Raw genomic sequence first — 17,900 nt, forward strand, 5'->3', positions numbered from 1 at the left:
CGGGTCAGTGGGGATGTCAGAGACGCCCACCACTGGGGCCCCATTGCAGATCCACAGCAGGTGCTTGGGAATCTGCATTTTAGCACATATCCCCAGACGGTTCACATGAACAGAGTTTGAAGAGAACAGTTACAGAATCTATCATGGTGGTGGTGGGGTTTTTTTTTCTAATTGCCTCAAAATACAATCAGTATTTAAATTTCTTTTCTTCTGAGGATCCAAGCAATTTCAGAGCTTTAAAAAAAAGAGAAGTCGGGTGCCTGGGTGGCTCCGTTGGTTAAGCGACTGCCTTCGGCTCAGGTCATGATCCTGGAGTCCCGGGATCGAGTCCCGCATCGGGCTCCCTGCTCAGCAGGGAGTCTGCTTCTCCCTCTGACCCTCCCCCCTCTCATGTGCTCTCTCTCTCCTCTCATCCTCTCTCTCAAATAAATAGATAAAATCTTTAAAAAAAAAAAAAAGAGAAGTTGGGATCAAATCATTATCATCTGGCATTGCTGTGCGTAGATTTAAATTTATTTGGATTAGTAACTCATGTTTATAGTGCATAATTTAGGAAGTCAACACAATGAAGAAAAAAATTATAGCAACCTGTAATTCTTTAGCCTTAGAAAAGCAGTGTTAAATAGGTTTGTTGTGTATCCTTCCAGACTTTTTCTAATATGTATACATATAAATATAATTATTTGCCAAAATAGGTTTATTTTCTCCAAATGATTTAATAATGTATTTTTATTTTTATTTAAGATTTTTATTTATTTGACAGAGAGAGACACAGTGAGAGAGGGAACACAAGCAGGGGGAGGGGGAGAGGGAGAAGCAGGTTCCCCGCAGAGCAGGGAGCCCGACGCGGGCTCGATCCCAGGACCCTGGGATCATGACCTGAGCTGAAGGCAGACGTTTAACGACTGAGCCACCCAGGCGCCCCTAATAATGTATTTTTAAAACTCACGAACACACTATGCTTATCTTTCCGTGCTAAAAATGTCTACCGACATCAGCATTTTTAATGGCTGCATAGGATTCCTTTGCATAAATGCACCAGAGCTTATTTCACTAGTTTCTTATTGATGCACTGTGGTGTCTGCCTCTTCCCGCTGTTTGACTCATGGAAACAGTGAACATCCTTCTGTATCTTTTTGTACATCCTTTGGATAAAATTCCTAGAAACAAATTGCTAGTCAAAGAATTTTCTTATTTTTCTGATACTCACTCTAAAAAATGGCAAATACAGAGAAAAGTTAAAATCTCCGTAGCTTCCAGATAACTCTTATATATTTTTCTAATAGGATCACATACGTAGAGTCTTATTACCTGCTTTTCTCGTTTAACCATACGTTGTAAACATCTTCCCTTGTCAGCCACGTTCAAGATACTGTGATACACCTAGATACAGTAATTATATGCAATGAATTGATAGGATTCTTCTGCTTGAGTCGGTGAACAGATACTAAGTACCTGAAAGACACAAAAGCAATCTGGTAGATGTGAGGAGAGAGAGTTGATTCGAACGGTTTGATGCCCTCAAGAGTCTTACAGACTAGAAGGGAGTCTTAGGCGGTCCCAGGTCCCTGTAAGAGGGTCTGAGAGCTGGACTGTGGGAGTTAGGGAAAGAAAAGTCATGTTTAGTTAGGTCAGGGAAGGCTCAGAAGAGGGTGACCGAGGGCTTGACCCTGTGCAGGTGGGGAGGAAGAAGCATTCCAGGTAGAGGAGCGTTCTCTAGGACGTACTGTCGGAAAATGAGAGACGCCCACTCTCACCATCCCAGCGACTGGGAGGCAGTCCTCCCCTCAAAAGGGACCCCAGACGTGGTGGGAGATAAAGGTGGAGACGTAATGAGATGTGTCAGGCTGTGGGTGGTCTAGACTATGTGGCTAAGCATCGTGGACTGCGTTTCCTGAGCAGAGGGGAGTGTTTTTTAGCTTTGCTCAGATTCGTTGTAGCCAGAGTGCCGATGGGATTGGAGGGGCTGGAGTTTTGCTCATCAACTGCGTGTGTGAGGGGCCGTGGTAAAGGAAGAGGACGGTCAGGATGCTATGCTGCCAGCCCGACCCGAACGGACCCGGATGGTAGCAGCCGGGGCAGAGGGAAGAGAAGGAGGTGGAAGGAGAGGTCTGGGCGGACCCAGATTTGGTGATAAAGGGAAGGTGGAGGGTCAAGAAGGCCTTGGGGTTTGAGTCTGGGTGGCTTCCATAGTTAGCCATATATGCAAAAGGAAAACACAGGGAGAAAAGCACTTAAGAAAATGATGAGTTGGAAAATTAAAACAAAAAACAAGTTTAGCCCCTTTCGTTTGGTCTTTTTTTTTTAAAGATTTTATTTATTTATTTGAGAAAGAATGAGAGACAGAGAGCACGAGAGGGAAGAGGGTCAGAGGGAGAAGCAGACCCCCCGCCGAGCAGGGAGCCTGATGTGGGACTCGATCCTGGGACTCCAGGATCATGACCTGAGCCGAAGGCAGTCGCTTAACCAACTGAGCCACCCAGGCGCCCCCTTTTGTTTGGTCTTAACATCACATGCTTCTACCCCCGTCTCCTTCCTCACAGGCAGTGGTTTGGAATACACCTGTAAGTGTGGAGGCCTTCAGGCAGGAGCTCCGTTCCACACCCAGACCGCCCCGCCTGAGCAAGCAGCGGGGACCGTGGAAGGGAGACCCCTCGGCGGCCAGGACGCCTTCCCCTCTCAGGAAGGCACGCTGTCCCCCGTGAACCTGACGGACGACCAGATAGCCGCCGGCCTCTATGGTAACCTTCCTCACTCAGCCCTTCTCAGCCTCAGGATTCTAGGACCAGCACTGCTGGTACCCCAGTCTAATGTCAGAGTGTCTCATAGGTTGACCTGGAAGAAGCATTGACCTAAGAAGTGTTAGGAAGGTAGGCCTAGAACATCTTTAAAAAGATTGCTGAAGAAAGGAGTGTGCCGTCCCCTGAAGAAAACTCATCTGATTTTGTGAATTATGAAATATTTTGAATAGCATTTCACTCCTTCGCAGTCTGGCAGGCATAACTTCTTCCCAGATTATCTCAGCTAAAAGAAAAGAACAGTAATAATCCCTATTTTAGTGCCTACGTGGTTCTTGAGGCCCGAATAAGTTATGACCTCACTTTATAAACAGTGAAGCCTGATGCAAATGCTAGTTGTCAGGGCTTTTGTTATGTTTGGAAGTGCTGATGGTGGATTTTTTTCCCCATTTAAAGAACTTCAAATTATTTTCTTTACATGCATACATCTTTCCAATGGATTTTGTGCCAGCTTCTCATATGCAAGTGCCAAGATCTAAATTTACATGAATGAGAAAAAAAAAAGAACATGAAGAAAGATTTCTTGGTCCCTTAACTTGCATGGGTATGAGTTGTGTTAATTTTGCTCACCTTGATTCCCTTTTTCACAGTATGTACAAACAATGAAAGCACACTGAAGTCTATCATGAAGAAGAAAGACGGCAACAAAGATTCAAATGGAGCAAAGAAGAATCTTCAGTTTGTCGGCATTAACGGAGGGTAAGGAAAGATGCTACCAGTCAGTCTGTACCTGGTCTGTCTGTCTCCTTCACCTCCTGTCTCCTCAAGTCCCACTTCAAGGTGCCCAGGCTGGGCTTCAGCCACATCTTGGTGACGGAAGATCCCCTCAGAAAGGTGCATTTGGGCTCCTCTCCTCTTCTTGCTATCTTTAAGGATGTGTTACTCTTGAAAAGACACCTGATGACGCTGAGCAGTTTACATCTTCCCACCTCTGATCTGAAAACAGTAGTCTTCAACAAAAGTAGCAGGCGACAAGTGTCCCACGGAGTTGGACAACTTGTTCTTACCTGTACCAGACTCAGGAACAAACAGAAAGAGGCGAGAGCATCGCTCCACGGCTGGTGATGGTCATCCACTCCTTCACAACGGGTTATTTTGCCTAGCTCTCCATGCTTACATACAAAATTGTAGGGTCTTTCACTTGACCAGTAATCCAGCTGTGCCTTCAGTTCTTTACTTTCTAAATAGAATGTCTGTTAGCTCCTCATTCCTTCTTACTGGGCCAGATAAATAGTGAAGGCTGTTTGTCATCCACAGTTGAATCAGAACAGCTAATCTATTAATCCATATACGGCCTCGGCTTCAACAAGAAAGCACTAATGCGGTTAGTTTCGATAATATTTATGGCAAAGCATTACATAAAGATTTAACTTAATGGGGCCTATTTTCTGAATCTTTGAAGTCTAGTTGGGTAGTGCGGCCGAGGAGTTTTTGGAGGGTGTGTGCCAGAGGAACTATCGATTACTTACCTAATCTGTTCACCATGACATGGGAACAATTAATGGAGCAAAATAGGAAGAATGTAGGGAAAAGAAAAAAGAAGGAACAGAAAGAAATGAACCACTGCGGACCTGGCTTTCATAAAGTAAATTTCCTTTGATTTATCCTAAGCCAGAGGTGCTATATATACATATTTTTTTTTTCCTACAAGTAGTATAATGATACCAATTGGCAACTCAAGTTATGCCTTCTAAGCCAGAACCCATTCGAAACCACCAGATTTTTAAATAGACCTTACTTTGAACTTCTAAATGCAGGGTCTCAAACCACAGGTCAGATGTCTGGAGTCATCCGCTTTCCCTGCATAAGAGTTTCGGTCACGGGGTCTTTCTGGGCACACCTTGCATCTCCTGAACTCCCAATTGCCACCTAGGTATGAAACAACTTCAAGTGATGATTCCAGCTCAGATGAAAGCTCTTCCTCCGAGTCAGATGACGAGTGTGATGTCATTGAGTACCCTCCCGAGGAAGAGGAGGAGGAAGAGGAGGATGAAGACACTCGGGGAATGGCGGAAGGGCACCATGCCGTTAATATTGAAGGTTTCAAGTCTGCCAGGGTGGAAGATGAGATGCAGGTTCCAGAATGTGAACCTGAGAAGGTGGAAATCAGAGAGAGGTGTGGTACACTCCCCTCCCCTCCCTAACCCTTCCCACGTTCCTTGTGCCTTTGGCAAGAGAACTGGCCGATTAGGAGATTTCACCATTGTAACTATTGGTTGGGTCTTTCCGATCCCCAAAGGAGAGCTAAACTTCATCCTCAGAGGTACGACCGTCATGTCGTGATGCTAATAAATACAGGTGCGGAGGGAGAGAACTCCTAGATCTCTCAGAGTAGCAAAGAGAAGGGCCTGATCAGGCTGCCACCTTGTTTCCTTTAAATGTATCTGCTAGCTAATTTTATGTGTGGAGCCACCATCCACAGAACTATTACGTGCCGTTAAAGTTTTCAGCGTTCCGACAACCCACCTTATATTTGAAGGCAATGTTAGAATTTTGTGTGGCCAGCACATGTCTTTTAAGATTTCAGATTTTATCATTAGCCATTCATCTTGATATAGGTCAGTACTGTTCTAATAGGATCGCTGTGTGTGAAAGGAGCGGTCTTTTAGCCCCAGCTGAAGATCACATTCACTTCAAAGATGATATAATCAGTCACATGTCTGCATTTTGTTGCTCACTGAGTGATAGGGAACACCACAAGAATGGGTTTGGAAGTCTCCTAAGCAGCAGCTGAAATACCCAATAAACACTCTGGTTGGCTGAAACACGTACCTAACTATGTAGCAAATTTTAAAGACTGCTAGCAAATGTGGAATCGATGCTTATGAAACAGAGAATAGAACAGATGGAAAATTCAAGATGGTTTTTCACTGTGTGGAGTATAAATAGAACATTTCAGAAAACTTCTGTTTAATTTTGCAAATGAAAGTTTAACTGCATTAACACAAGGTAAGTGTTTCTAGTTTATATTTCCAAGTATTTTCACATGGCTCAGGATCTTGTCATCTAGGTTTTTTTTTTAAAACAGCTTTATTGAGCTATCATTTATTTACCGTATGTCATCTGATTTTTCAGTTTAGATTTTCATGGGGGTTAAACATTTTCTGAGTGCAGATGTGTGGTTTGCTGGTCAGCATAATGGATCTGTGGTAATTCTGACCTCTTCAGCCCCTTAAGAGTAGAAACATTTTTGGGAACTTAGAATAAAAGGAATAAAAAAGTTCCACAGGTTATTCCATAATGTCATAAAGGCCAAACAGGTGAAGCTGAAAGCTGCCCATACGGAAAGGCCTGAGCTCTGGGTAGAGACATTGGTTCTGTACGTCCTCGGACGCCTAGGGGAGCCCACTCCGACCTCCAGGCAAGCACCTTCCCCCACCACGAACCTGCTGAGGTCCACTTGGGGCCTCTTGTCTTTTAAAGGGCCATTGAGTTTGCAATAAAAGTGACTTTCCTTTGGTGGCCACTCGTGAGCTCTCTTTCTTTTATCTTGTCGTAGGTATGAATTAAGTGAAAAGATGTTGTCTGCCTGCAACTTACTGAAAAATAATATAAATGACCCCAAAGCTTTGACCAGCAAGGATATGGTGAGTCTGCCCTCCAGACATCGTCCTCTGTCTGTACAGATTACCCGAGCGGACACCAAAGTCAAGGTGTCTCTAGCCGGCCCCCGAGCTCTTGTTGCCCACACCCCGTGCCCCCGAACTCTCTCTAGCTCGTGTAAGCAGAGCGAGCCTCGCGTTGCCCTGTTCGCACCGCCCGTTAACCTCAGGCCCCGCAGCGGACACCCCCACCCTCTACTTTTCTCGGCAGTGAAGCCTCTGTGAGACGCATACTTGCACACGGGAGGGAGGGCTAATTGCAGTCAGTCGTCAGGTTTCGACACATTCTGCTTCCGCTCCCAGAACCTTGTGATCCAGGGAGAAGAGCCACCAGAGTTGTTGTGCTTTGTGTTTTGTTTTTAAAATTGGCCTCTGGGTTTTTAAAAAGCAGCCTCTCTGGGCCGAGGTCAGCATTCCTTTCAATTATGAACGTGCGTGTCATGTTCCCGGGTGGAATGCCAGCGGCCGCTATTTTTAAACTTCGGAGTCACTGCGCTTTTCATCTGTGCCCAGTTTGAGAGACTTGGAAGCTCACAGCAGTGAAGCTGGTGGTTGCTTCAGGGACAGGAAGGACACGGCCCAGGGCAGCTGAGCATTTCTGGGGCGACGGTGAATCGGACACCACGGCGAAGTGTGTTGCTCTTCCCCATGGGGCTGGTGGAGTTTTTTTTTTTTTTTTTAAAGATTTTATTTATTTGAGAGACAGAGAATGAGATAGAGAGCATGAGAGGGGGGAGGGTCAGAGAGAGAGGCAGACTCCCTGCCGAGCAGGGAGCCCGACGTGGGACTCGATCCCGGGACTCCAGGATCATGACCTGAGCCGAAGGCAGTTGCTTAACCAACTGAGCCACCCAGGCGCCCGGGCTGGTGGAGTTTTGAGGTGCGGCTTCTGTCCCAGGTCAGACCCGCCCTCTGGCTGACAGTTGTCTTCAGCGCGCTGAGAAGACGTAGGTTCTCCCATCAGCCAGCGTTGGCATTTGAATCTCGGCACCTCCTCAACGTGGAGTTTTCTGCCGCATAACCCAAGTCAGCAGCGAGTGAGAAGGCCTCACGGGATTGTAGAGTGATGAAACCAAAATGTTAGAACTGGAGGGGACTTGAGGGATCCCCTCATGCCGGAAAGGCACCGTTTTCCTCGTGGACGACACGCACGATCTGAGGGAGAACTGGGACTGTTGTCACAGGCGCGAGGCGCGTGGGCGTGCATACCTGTGAGGCCACCGTGTCCTGGTCTTTTCGGTTTTAACTGAGGCCCTGAAGATGAGGAGTCTTGTCCAGAGCTAGTTAACTAGCTTCTCGTTAGTACTGGGACTAGGTGATACCTCTCCAGTACTGGTCCATGTTTTATTTATCCTTCCTGAATCGTATTACCTTATCATACGGCATCCTTTTTTAGAATTACGGTTGTGCCTCATATTTGTTTCCATCGCTATAGAAACTTGAATTTCTCAGAGCCAGCTGTGTCTTGACATTAAATTAGCGAGCTGAGGAAGGCACACGGCGGTGATGTTTACAGAAGAAGATACAAGTAAAATCCCTGGCCTGGGGCGGGGGCGGACCCAGAACTCCTTCAGTATAAACTAAATTTCTGTCTACGCCTCAGTCCCAAGAGAGCAAAACCATGAAATGTCACTGCAGTGTTAATATCTCCCATGAGGTTGAACCTGAACTTAAAACTGGTGCTTCTGGACCCTAGATCTTAGAGCTAGAATATACTTTGACCATTCTCAAAATACCTGGTCATGTGGTCTTCAGGGAGGACCATCCATTTCTCTGGCCCCAGATTGCCAAGCTATATTGTCACGCACACACTCCGTGGTCAGTTCCTTTTTGGTTAAACTGAACTCACTTGACGAAAATGCGTTGAAGGAATTGCGCCGTGAAAAGTGGTAGACACACACGAACAATCACAGTGCCAGGGCCGGTAACCATAACCGGACGCCACATACACGGCAGTAACAGAGTTCAACACCCAAACGACACAGATTCCCCTCTCTCCATGTGAGGATGGGCTCCAGAGAGATAGAAACCTGAATATGTAGAAGAATGAGCAGAAGAAAGCATTAGATGAATTTTTTTCCCACCCCAGGACCCTTTTCATCAAGTGCCGCAGAATGTGATTGAATGGGCTAAAACCAAATCATCAGTAGCTGGACGATAAAGATGCAGAAGCCAGTACAATTCCAGCTCCCACTTCTCTGTAGAAAGGGGACCTCTTGGGTTCTGGTGCTGTTGACGTAGGCTTTCCGTCTTTCTTTGGTCTCTTTCTAAACTTTTCAGGAGTAAGCAAAGCACAGATGAACGGTAAACTCGTGTAAAAAGGGCTCACGGAAGAAGCATTCTAGTTCCTCCCGTCACCAGTGGTGGTCATGGGCAGTCTGCCTTGAACTTCTCATGGTCCGGGTTTGACTTGGTAGCTCCTGAAATAAGGCCCATGTTCCTGTGCCCACAGCCTGAGGGAAGGCATGCACGGGGCTCCTGGTCAGATGCAGATGATCCTAAATGAGAAATGTAGTTTGTTTCGAACCTGCTTTTTAATCCCTTTCCATGGTTGAATGTTTGTCTTTGGGATTGGAGTGGGAATGGGGCTGGCTACACCCTCATGGCCTTTCAGCCCAGTGCGGTGGGGATGTTGAAGGAGTTAAGGGTGGTCTGGATAGGAAGAAAGCAGCATAAATTCAGTGTGGGTGAAGTAATTTCTTCTGTCCTGAGTACTCTGAAAATCACATGCAGGGCCAGCATAATTACTTAATGTTAATAGTTCAAGAATCAGTGAAGCCAGGCCTATGTGTTTTTTGTTGTTTTTTTTTTAGAAACAGCATGAGAGGGGATAGGGTCAGAGGGAGAAGCAGGCTCCCCGCTGAGCCGGGAGCCCGATGCGGGACTCGATCCCAGGACCCCGGCATCATGACCCGAGCCGAAGGCAGTCGCTTAACCAACTGAGCCACCCAGGCGCCCCAGGCCTACGTGTTTTTATGTGTATTGCCTCCTTTGTCCTCATCACAAGCACTGTGGGGAAAAGGTATTTTTATTACCCCCATTTTGCAGATGAGCAAACCGAGGCCCGGAGTAAGTCTCTTCCCCAGGAGAGCACAGCTCACAAGTAGCGGAGCCAGGATTGGATCCTTGCAGTAGAGCCCCTGAACAGCGCTGCGCGGACTCTCTTACGGAAGTTAGAAACGTCCGTGGTTCAAAGTCCGGAGGAGTCTGAGGCTCCTCTTAGGGCTCCGGGTCTCATGCCTCGTTCTCTGAGAGCCCCTTCTCGCTGCGTACGCCGCCTATAAGAGGCCTCGTTTCTCGGGCTTTCAGCTGGGCCATACGTAGCAGAACTAACGGCCACTTGCCGCTGTCTTGGCAGCGGTTCTGCCTGAACACCCTGCAGCACGAGTGGTTCCGCGTGTCCAGTCAGAAGTCAGCCAGCGCGGCCGCGGTGGGCGACTACCTGGCGGCGTTCGAGGCCGTCTCCCCGGAGGTCCTCCGCCACGTCATCAACATGGCGGACGGCAACGGCAACACGGCCCTCCACTACAGCGTGTCCCACTCCAACTTCGAGATCGTGCAGCTGCTCCTGGACGCGGGTACGTGCGCCCGGCCCCTGCCCTGACCGCGCTCGGGCGGCGCCCCCGCTCGGAGAGGCCGGCCGCCGCGCTCCCCTGTGCGGGCACCGCCCCGGGCCTCCGCCCCTGCTCTTCCACGCGCCCTGGCCGCCGTGCCCGTCTTGAGCCCCGGGGGGACGCCTGGCCCGGACGCCGCCAGGTCCGTCCGGAAGGAGGCGGCGCGGCTGCGCTCGCTGCGGCGCGCCTGCGCTCGGGCGCCGTGTCTCCCCGGTGAGGAGCGCGCGCGCGGTCCCGCCCGAGCTGCGTCACGCTGGCGGGCCGGACCGGGTGCTGCTGCCGGGACCCGCGTCCGCTTCGCCGGCCGCAGGCTGCCGCTGCGACGACTCGTAGTAGAACCGTAACGGTTCCCACCGAAGGAGCCCCTGTGGCCGGGGGCTGCGCGTGGAGAGACGGAAGTGTCGTTCCCGTGTCCGAGCCGCAGTAGCGAGAACAGGGAAAACGCTTGTCCGCAACTGGGACATCCCGTCCCCGAATCTAGCCACTGCGGGTCCGGTACACGAAGCGAGGGTGTGCGACAGGGAAGGGCCCCCGTGGGACATGGCGAACTGCCCGCTTTTTGTTCAAATACAGTAGCCCAGTGGTACAGACAGTCCCCGAGTCGCTCCGATTGATTGATTGATTGATTTTTAAAGATTTTATTTATTTATTTGAGACAGAATGAGACAGAGAGAGCATGAGGGGGGGAGGGTCAGAGGGAGAAGCAGACCCCCCGCCGAGCAGGGAGCCCGATGCGGGACTCGATCCCGGGACTCCAGGATCATGACCTGAGCCGAAGGCAGTCGCTCAACCAACTGAGCCACCCAGGCGCCCCTTTTTTTTTTAAGATTTTATTTATTTATTTGAGAGAGAGAGAGCATGAGGGGGGGAGGGTCAGAGGGAGAAGCAGACCCCCCGCCGAGCAGGGAGCCCGATGCGGGACTCGATCCCGGGACTCCAGGATCATGACCTGAGCCGAAGGCAGTTGCTCAACCAACTGAGCCACCCAGGCACCCCTTTTTTTTAAGATTTTATTTATTTATTTGAGAGAGAGAGCACATGAGGGAGGGGAGGGTCAGAGGGAGAAGCAGACCCCCCGCCGAGCAGGGAGCCCGAAGCGGGACTCGATCCCGGGACTCCAGGATCATGACCTGAGCCGAAGGCAGTCGCCCAACCGACTGAGCCACCCAGGTGCCCTAAAGATTTTATTTATTTATTTGAGAGAATGAGAGAGAGAGAGAGCTTGAGAGGGGGGAGGGTCAGAGGGAGAAGCAGACTCCCCGCCGAGCAGGGAGCCCGATGCGGGACTCGATCCCAGGACTCCAGGATCATGACCTGAGCTGAAGGCAGTCGCCCAACCGACTGAGCCACCCAGGCGCCCACTCTGATTTATTTTTGAAAGACATATTTTTACTTCTAGTATGTGACCGATAACAGAATTTATAGTACCTCGGTCTTAAATTAGCGAGCACACAATGTGAACCTTTGGTTTAGCATATGCAGTAAAATTGTCAGGTTTCCCCATACTGCTTCTTGGTGCAGCTCACTAATTTCTTCTACTCCGTTTTGGGGAAGTTAGATTAATGCAGAGCAGTAACCGAGCAAGATTTACCCCCTTTTCTAAGTTGGCTTATTCCCGGCACACGGGACTATGTTAGGCTAAAACTGCTTCCATCTTAGAGGAAGGAATTCCAAGCCTCCTTCCCTTTAGACTTTCCAGACTGGAAACAGAGCTGGTGATACTGTCAGCCCACGTTGTGGTTTATTTTTTTTTTAAAAAGATTTTTATTTATTTGAGAGAGAGAGAGAGCGCGCACAAGCTTCAGGGAGAGGGAGAAGCAGGCTTCCCGTGGAGCAGGGAGCCCGATGTGGGACTCGATCCCAGGACCCTGAGATCATGACCTGAGCTGAAGGCAGACACTTAACTGACTCAGCCACCCAGATGCGCCCCCACATTGTTGTTTAAACAGAGAAGTGGATAATATCCAGAAGAGCCAAAAACAAGATTTCCGATTACTCTTGAAAGTAACGATTTAATCTACTTCTGGAAAATTTGTGTGGACAAGATATTTTGGTAAATTAAATGGTTTTGGTAAATTAAAGGGTTTTGGTTAATCACCCTACTGGATATACCTGACCCTCTACTGCCCACCGTTATAGGCTGACGCTGGGGCTCCGTCCAGCGTGTGGGTGAACGTAGTGACTGCAGCCTCTGTGAACGACTGAACATCACAGATGATGAGGAGCCTCAGAGAGCTCGTTGGTTCACATGCTTCTCCATCACACAGCTTTTTCTTTCTCCTTTTCTATGTTAAAAAACGTGCCCTTTGTGTAAATGCCATCATGTCCCTACTGTGCAGTTATTTTTGAGCGTCAGGCAAGTTTGCACTGTATCTTCTCACTCCTTACGGTAGAAACATCCTGAACGTTTTAACTATATATGGTCACACATGAAAGCTTCTTTCCTGCACTGTGCATTCCTTTCATTTTATTAGAAAGTACTAAAGGAATTTAAAAAGGATCGCTGAGCCCCCAGTGCCTCCTTAAGAATTACAGGAATAGAAAACGTCTGGCCTGTTGTGTCTGTTAGTCCTTGGCAGTTTCTCACTGCATTTGCTCTCAGACCACAGTTCCGAGAACAGCTCAGCTAGGTGTCATGGGATTGGAATTGGGCTTCCAAGGCCCCAAGCAAGTCAGAGGAGCAAACTTAGGGTCTCCAGATGAGTCGTGATCTCTGAGTGGGTGATGCCATCGTGTTCTCTCCACAAGCCTTTACAGATCCGTCATATTCGTAGCTCTCCCTGCCTCCTTCGTTCCATAATCATGATCCCCCAAACACAGACGAGTGTCCACATCCCACATTATGTGGACTCTCTGAAGCGCTCCAGGCTGTTGCAGTCGAGCCACCAGTTGCGAATAGGAGGTGCCGTGAAGGCTCACTCTCGCTTCTGCTGCTCCTGGCCTCACACGACACAAAACCTTTTATCCTTTCATTGAGTATGAAAACGTCTCTGGCAGTTCCTTGCGAGTCACTCTGGGACGTGGAGCCCCGGGGGCCGTTTCACAGGCTTCCTCCCAGCCCTGTTCCTTTGGTCCACGCGAGAAGGGTCGCTGTAGGAAGGCTGCTCCCTGACGAGACTCATGTCTCCGCAGACGTGTGCAACGTGGATCACCAGAACAAGGCGGGCTACACCCCCATCATGCTGGCAGCCCTGGCCGCCGTGGAAGCCGAGAAGGACATGCGCGTCGTGGAAGAACTCTTCGGCAGCGGGGATGTGAACGCCAAAGCCAGCCAGGTAAGCGCACTTGCCGCCCGGGTCCGCGCCCGGCCTGCACCCTGAGCATGTGCCCCGCGTCCCCATGGCTGCCCGGCCGCCCTGGCTGACCAGGCCTGCTGGTGAAGTAGCAGCTTCACAGTCACCTGGCGGGCGTCCCCCTCCTTGGCCTCGCGCACTGCCTCTGTCCAGAGCGGGGTGCGCCTGCCCTGTAGGTAGCCCGCCTTGGAGGGCCCGGGAGTGCCCGCCGTCTGCCCGGCGGTGGCTCGTTCTTGTCTCCGCAGTGTAGTGTCGTCATGCCGGCCACACAGCGGCCCCGGGCTGGTTGGACTTCTAAGCACCTTTGACCTTCCCGGCTCCTCGCTTTAAGGGGACAGGTCCTCCCAGCGCCAGGGGAACACTGACGCATTACTTGATGATCTTACTTAGCTCGGCGGCGCTCAGAACAAGAAACTGTTTCTCCGTGCCGGCCACCACCCAGCCCCAGACTTGTCCACGTCTGCTTTGTCCCCTCTGTCATCCCGCCGTCCCCCCACCTCGCACCCCCGCCCCGGGCAGGCCGCCCCTGGCTGGTCTGTGCTGTGCCGCTGACGGGCCCTGCCACTCCTCCCCACAGGCGGGTCAGACGGCCCTCATGCTGGCCGTCAGCCACGGGCGGATCGACATGGTGAAGGGCCTGCTGGCCTGTGGGGCTGACGTCAACATCCAAGACGACGAGGGCTCCACGGCGCTCATGTGTGCCAGCGAGCACGGGCACGCAGAGATCGTCAAGCTGCTGCTGGCCCAGCCGGGCTGCAACGGCCACCTGGAGGACAACGTAAGTGAGCGACGCAGCCTCCGCGGGGCCTGCCCGCCGGGGGTCTGCCGGGCCCCTTGGCAGAGGGGAAAGGGCACGTTCTCCGCGCTGCTCGCTGGGGACCTCGTGCTGTGGTCCGGGCCGCCGCCCTTCCCGGCCCAGCATGGCAGCGTTGCCTATGTGCAAGCTCACGCTCCCAGGAACTAGAGCCAAAGGCAGGCCGATGAGGCCTCAGCGCCCACGCTCATTGCAGGAGGAGGGCGATGAGCTCGTTGTAGAGCCAGCGCGGCCGTGGAAAGCACAGACTGACGCCCACAGCAGACTGAGCGCAGGCATCTTGCAGGTCCACGAAGAAGAGGTCCACTTCCCCCGGAGTGTTGGGGAAGCTGGGTTGCTAGCTGTTCTGGGCCTGAACTACTAGATGACTAGAGCCAGCTGTCCCCACCCCCGAAATGAGGGCAAGTGGGCCCTCACTGGGGCCCCTTAGAGGGAATCACTCGTGTATCTCATCAGCCCGGCCCTCCAGGCCATCCGACACCTTCAAGCACATCTCCCTGCTCCTGCCTTGGCTATTCCATCATCGTAACCCCGATCTGCTCTCCCCCTTCCCAAGCTGTCCCTGTTGCAGATAACCCCTCGCCTGGGAAACATTGTAAGGGAAGCAGCTGCCTCTGCATGTCTCCAGGCCAGAGGGGAGGAATGCCAGTAGGTGAAGGCACAGGAACTAATTTGGTTGGCGCTGTGGTTTAAAGTGCAAAGGTCACAGAGGACAGGTTGGGTTGGTTCTGCTTTGGAAAGTTTATCTCCGCAGAGCACGGGTTTGGCCCAGAGCTTCCTTCAGTTCAAAACACTAAAAAGTTAGAAGGAAAATGTACTTTTTGGGCACTAAGCGTCAGATCCCGGTGGGCCCAGGCCAGCAGGAAGAGCAAACCAGTGCAGGCGTTTACTCGTGCTCAGGACCAGGGGGTCGATGGTGGGCTTCCACGTGGCAGACGCCTCTCCGGCGGTGAAGAATCTCCACCTCTCCACCATGCCTCTAACTTCGGCAGGAGCAGAAGGAGTGCTTCCAACTTACCCTTCCTCAAGAGCAGTGTGTGTGGCCTGTGTCTTGATTTTTGTTTGTTTGCTTTTACTTCTCTCTCTTAGCCAAGAATAGCCCGTAGATGTAGTCATAAGAGGCCCCAGAGCCACAAGCAGCTTCCAGAAATGCTGGTCACCTCAGGAAGGTGGGAGGAAGGAAGGAGGAGGGGAGAGGGAGGGCAAGTCCCTCCGAGAATTCCGAGTGGGAGGGAAGGACCCTAAGACGCCGACCACAAGAGAATTGTTTCCTGCTGCCAGTGACCAGAAGGGCATCCTATTCCAAGACCAGACAAAAAGTAAATGGTGCTGGGTTTGGCCTTCTCCCTCCTTGACATGCATCCGAAGCCCTGCAAGTTCATGGAAGCCAAACACGTACCTGGAAACTTTGACTTCCCCGTATTTAGTATTTCCCCTCGGATTTTCACACTATGTGTTTGTGCAAGGCAGCAGGATTCGGTGACTGTGCATGGATGGTGTTCGTAGCGGGCGATAGGGGCGCTTAGGGCCGGAGGATCGGCTCCCTCCCCAAGAGCAACGTTAAAAGATCGTTGGCAGGTGGCAGGGTATCCAAACACCCTGTGGTACTGCTTGCTCACCGTAAAGATAAGAAACACAGACGCTTAGGTTTCTACCCCATCTTCCTCTACGGCCCACAGCTGGTGCAAAGAGTAGTGGGGTGAGTCCGTGGCGGGCAGCTTTGTTGAGGGTGCACGGGGCCTGCACCTCCACACTAACCACTGGGAGGCACAGTGGGGATGAGGTGACTGTCCTCCGGCCGGGACTCCACTCCGGTGGGCGCGGCGCCTCATGGTAGCCTCAGGGCTTCGCCCTCAGAGGTCCAGAAAAGTCTCCCGAAGGCCTGAACCGATTTGGGGAACCGTAACAGTTCTTGGAGAGTATTTGTTTTGCTCCCTTTCGGCTGTCTGGAAGTTTGAGAAACCCACCCTGGCTTGTTCTTTTCCATGTTCTCTTTAGGACGGCAGCACCGCGCTCTCGATAGCCCTGGAGGCGGGACACAAGGACATCGCGGTTCTTCTGTACGCCCACGTCAACTTCGCCAAGGCCCAGTCTCCGGTCAGTGTTGTGCATTTGGCGTTTATGAACAGGCTCAAGCCCACCAGACCGGTGGGCCCCCTTCTTCAGGGAGTTGACAGGAGACGCAGGTTTTCTGAGGCTTCTGAAATGGGGAGTGTTAGTCTGCAGCTTTAGGAATCGTGACTTTTGCCCCCGCAGGCGGCCGGGAGAGCTGACCCCTGCTCGTCCTCAGGAGACAGACGCTCACATACATGAAGGGTTTAGTTCTGGGCAGGATTACCCAAATGGCACCTGGGGCGCCCATGCATACATACTGCTACGTCCCTGGCGTTTTTCCTAAGGCACACAGTGAGCAGCAACCTGTGGTCCACGAGTCTGCCCTTAGCAGGACGCTGACTTCCCAGGACGGCGCAGCAGACTGGGTCTGTATCCCGTGTCCCAGGGGTCCGTGCTCCGCGGACAGGTGGTTGTCGGCTGTGCTGGACGGAGTTCCTCAGTCACAGAGGATGCATCTGCCTGAGGTCACTTGTTAACCCCCCATTTTTTTCTCCTCTCCCGGTCTCTAGGGCACCCCTAGGCTTGGAAGGAAGACCTCTCCTGGTCCCACCCACCGAAGTTCATTTGATTGATAGATGCAAATAGCCGTCCATTTACATGCCACCATTAAGCTGCTGCTTGTTCCTGTTGGGGTGACAGACACTGAATGTATTCGTATTGTGCCTGAGCTCACCAGCACGCAGAACGGGAGGCCTGGCGCCTGGAGCTGCGTGGCGGAAGCCGAGCCAGCGGGAGCTGGCCGCCGGGCACACGCCGCCTCCCTCCTGGCTGTCTTCCCTCTGCGCTGGGCGTGCTTACCCCCGGCTCTGTGGCTGTCGAGTCTCTGCTCCGTTATGTACAGTCCTAGTCTCTCCCCACCTTGCCACTGCCGGGAAGCATCAGCTTCTCACTGGCTTGACATTTTTAAAATGTTCCACAAGTATTTATATTGACTTAATGTGGAGCCATCGGAAAGCTCTCTGACGATTCCATTCCAGGACGGTTTTGTTGATTTGTGTGTGTGTGTGTTTACTCTTCTCAAGTAAGGCAGTGGTGATGACTGGTCATCAGCACCTTGGGCTTGGGCCTGGAAGGTTTCTGGTTTAAAAATCAAAAACGGAACTCTCAAAAAGTAGAAAACTTACGAAAGGAAGTCTTTTCAGTTGGGTTAATCTAGGTGGATGTATTATGACTTTTTATATAAAAGGTATCTATATAAAATGGACACAGTATTTTCAACTTTTATATTCCATTGAGACAGGAGGAACTACGTGTAACGTTGCCATGTTTTTATTAATCATTGCCCAAGTCCGCATCCAATGGCAGAGGTTGGATCTCGTCAGAGGAGTTGGCAATATATTTGCCTCTAGGGAAACACAGTGTAGTTCTCCACGTATTTATGGATCCCTTTCTACTGTGTCACATTTACTTTGCTCTTATATGTATTTAAATGTTTGAAGTGCCTTAGACTCTTGCCATATTTTCAAAATAAAATTTCATTAAGCTCTTGTGCGTGTCCCCGCTCTGTCTCCGACAGCTGTCTGCCCGGCCCTGTTGACTTACGGCCCTGGAAGCTGGGCTGATGGACTGCACGGGCGGGGAGAGCCGGCCCGCTGGTCTTGCACTTGGCCGAGAGGAGAGCACGACTCTGTTCGCACAGCTCTGCTCGGTACTCAGGTTGCCCG

The 17,900-nt window shown here is 51.1% G+C and overlaps 1 protein-coding gene across 12 annotated transcripts in view; it reads left to right on the top strand.

Moving 5' to 3' along the window:
* Positions 1–17,900, top strand: part of KANK1 (KN motif and ankyrin repeat domains 1) — a 203,184-nt gene extending 185,284 nt beyond the window's left edge. For 9 of the 12 annotated variants that reach the window (XM_035029108.1, XM_035029109.1, XM_035029111.1 and 6 more), the window contains 9 exons: positions 2,544–2,741; positions 3,389–3,497; positions 4,672–4,914; positions 6,298–6,385; positions 9,759–9,978; positions 13,147–13,289; positions 13,885–14,085; positions 16,120–16,218; positions 16,746–17,723. In XM_035029108.1, the coding sequence (XP_034884999.1) occupies positions 2,544–2,741; positions 3,389–3,497; positions 4,672–4,914; positions 6,298–6,385; positions 9,759–9,978; positions 13,147–13,289; positions 13,885–14,085; positions 16,120–16,218; positions 16,746–16,808 (1,364 nt within the window). In that variant the 3' untranslated portion in view covers positions 16,809–17,723. Of the gene's footprint in view, positions 1–2,543; positions 2,742–3,388; positions 3,498–4,671; positions 4,915–6,297; positions 6,386–9,758; positions 9,979–13,146; positions 13,290–13,884; positions 14,086–16,119; positions 16,219–16,745; positions 17,724–17,752 lie in introns of those variants that run through there. The other 3 variants (XM_035029114.1, XM_035029115.1, XM_035029116.1) reach the window with 3 other exon arrangements.

The sequence above is a fragment of the Mirounga leonina genome, unplaced genomic scaffold (assembly GCF_011800145.1).
Source record: "Mirounga leonina isolate KUSES-001 unplaced genomic scaffold, KU_Mleo_1.0 Mir_224, whole genome shotgun sequence".
Taxonomy (NCBI): Eukaryota; Metazoa; Chordata; class Mammalia; order Carnivora; family Phocidae; genus Mirounga; species Mirounga leonina.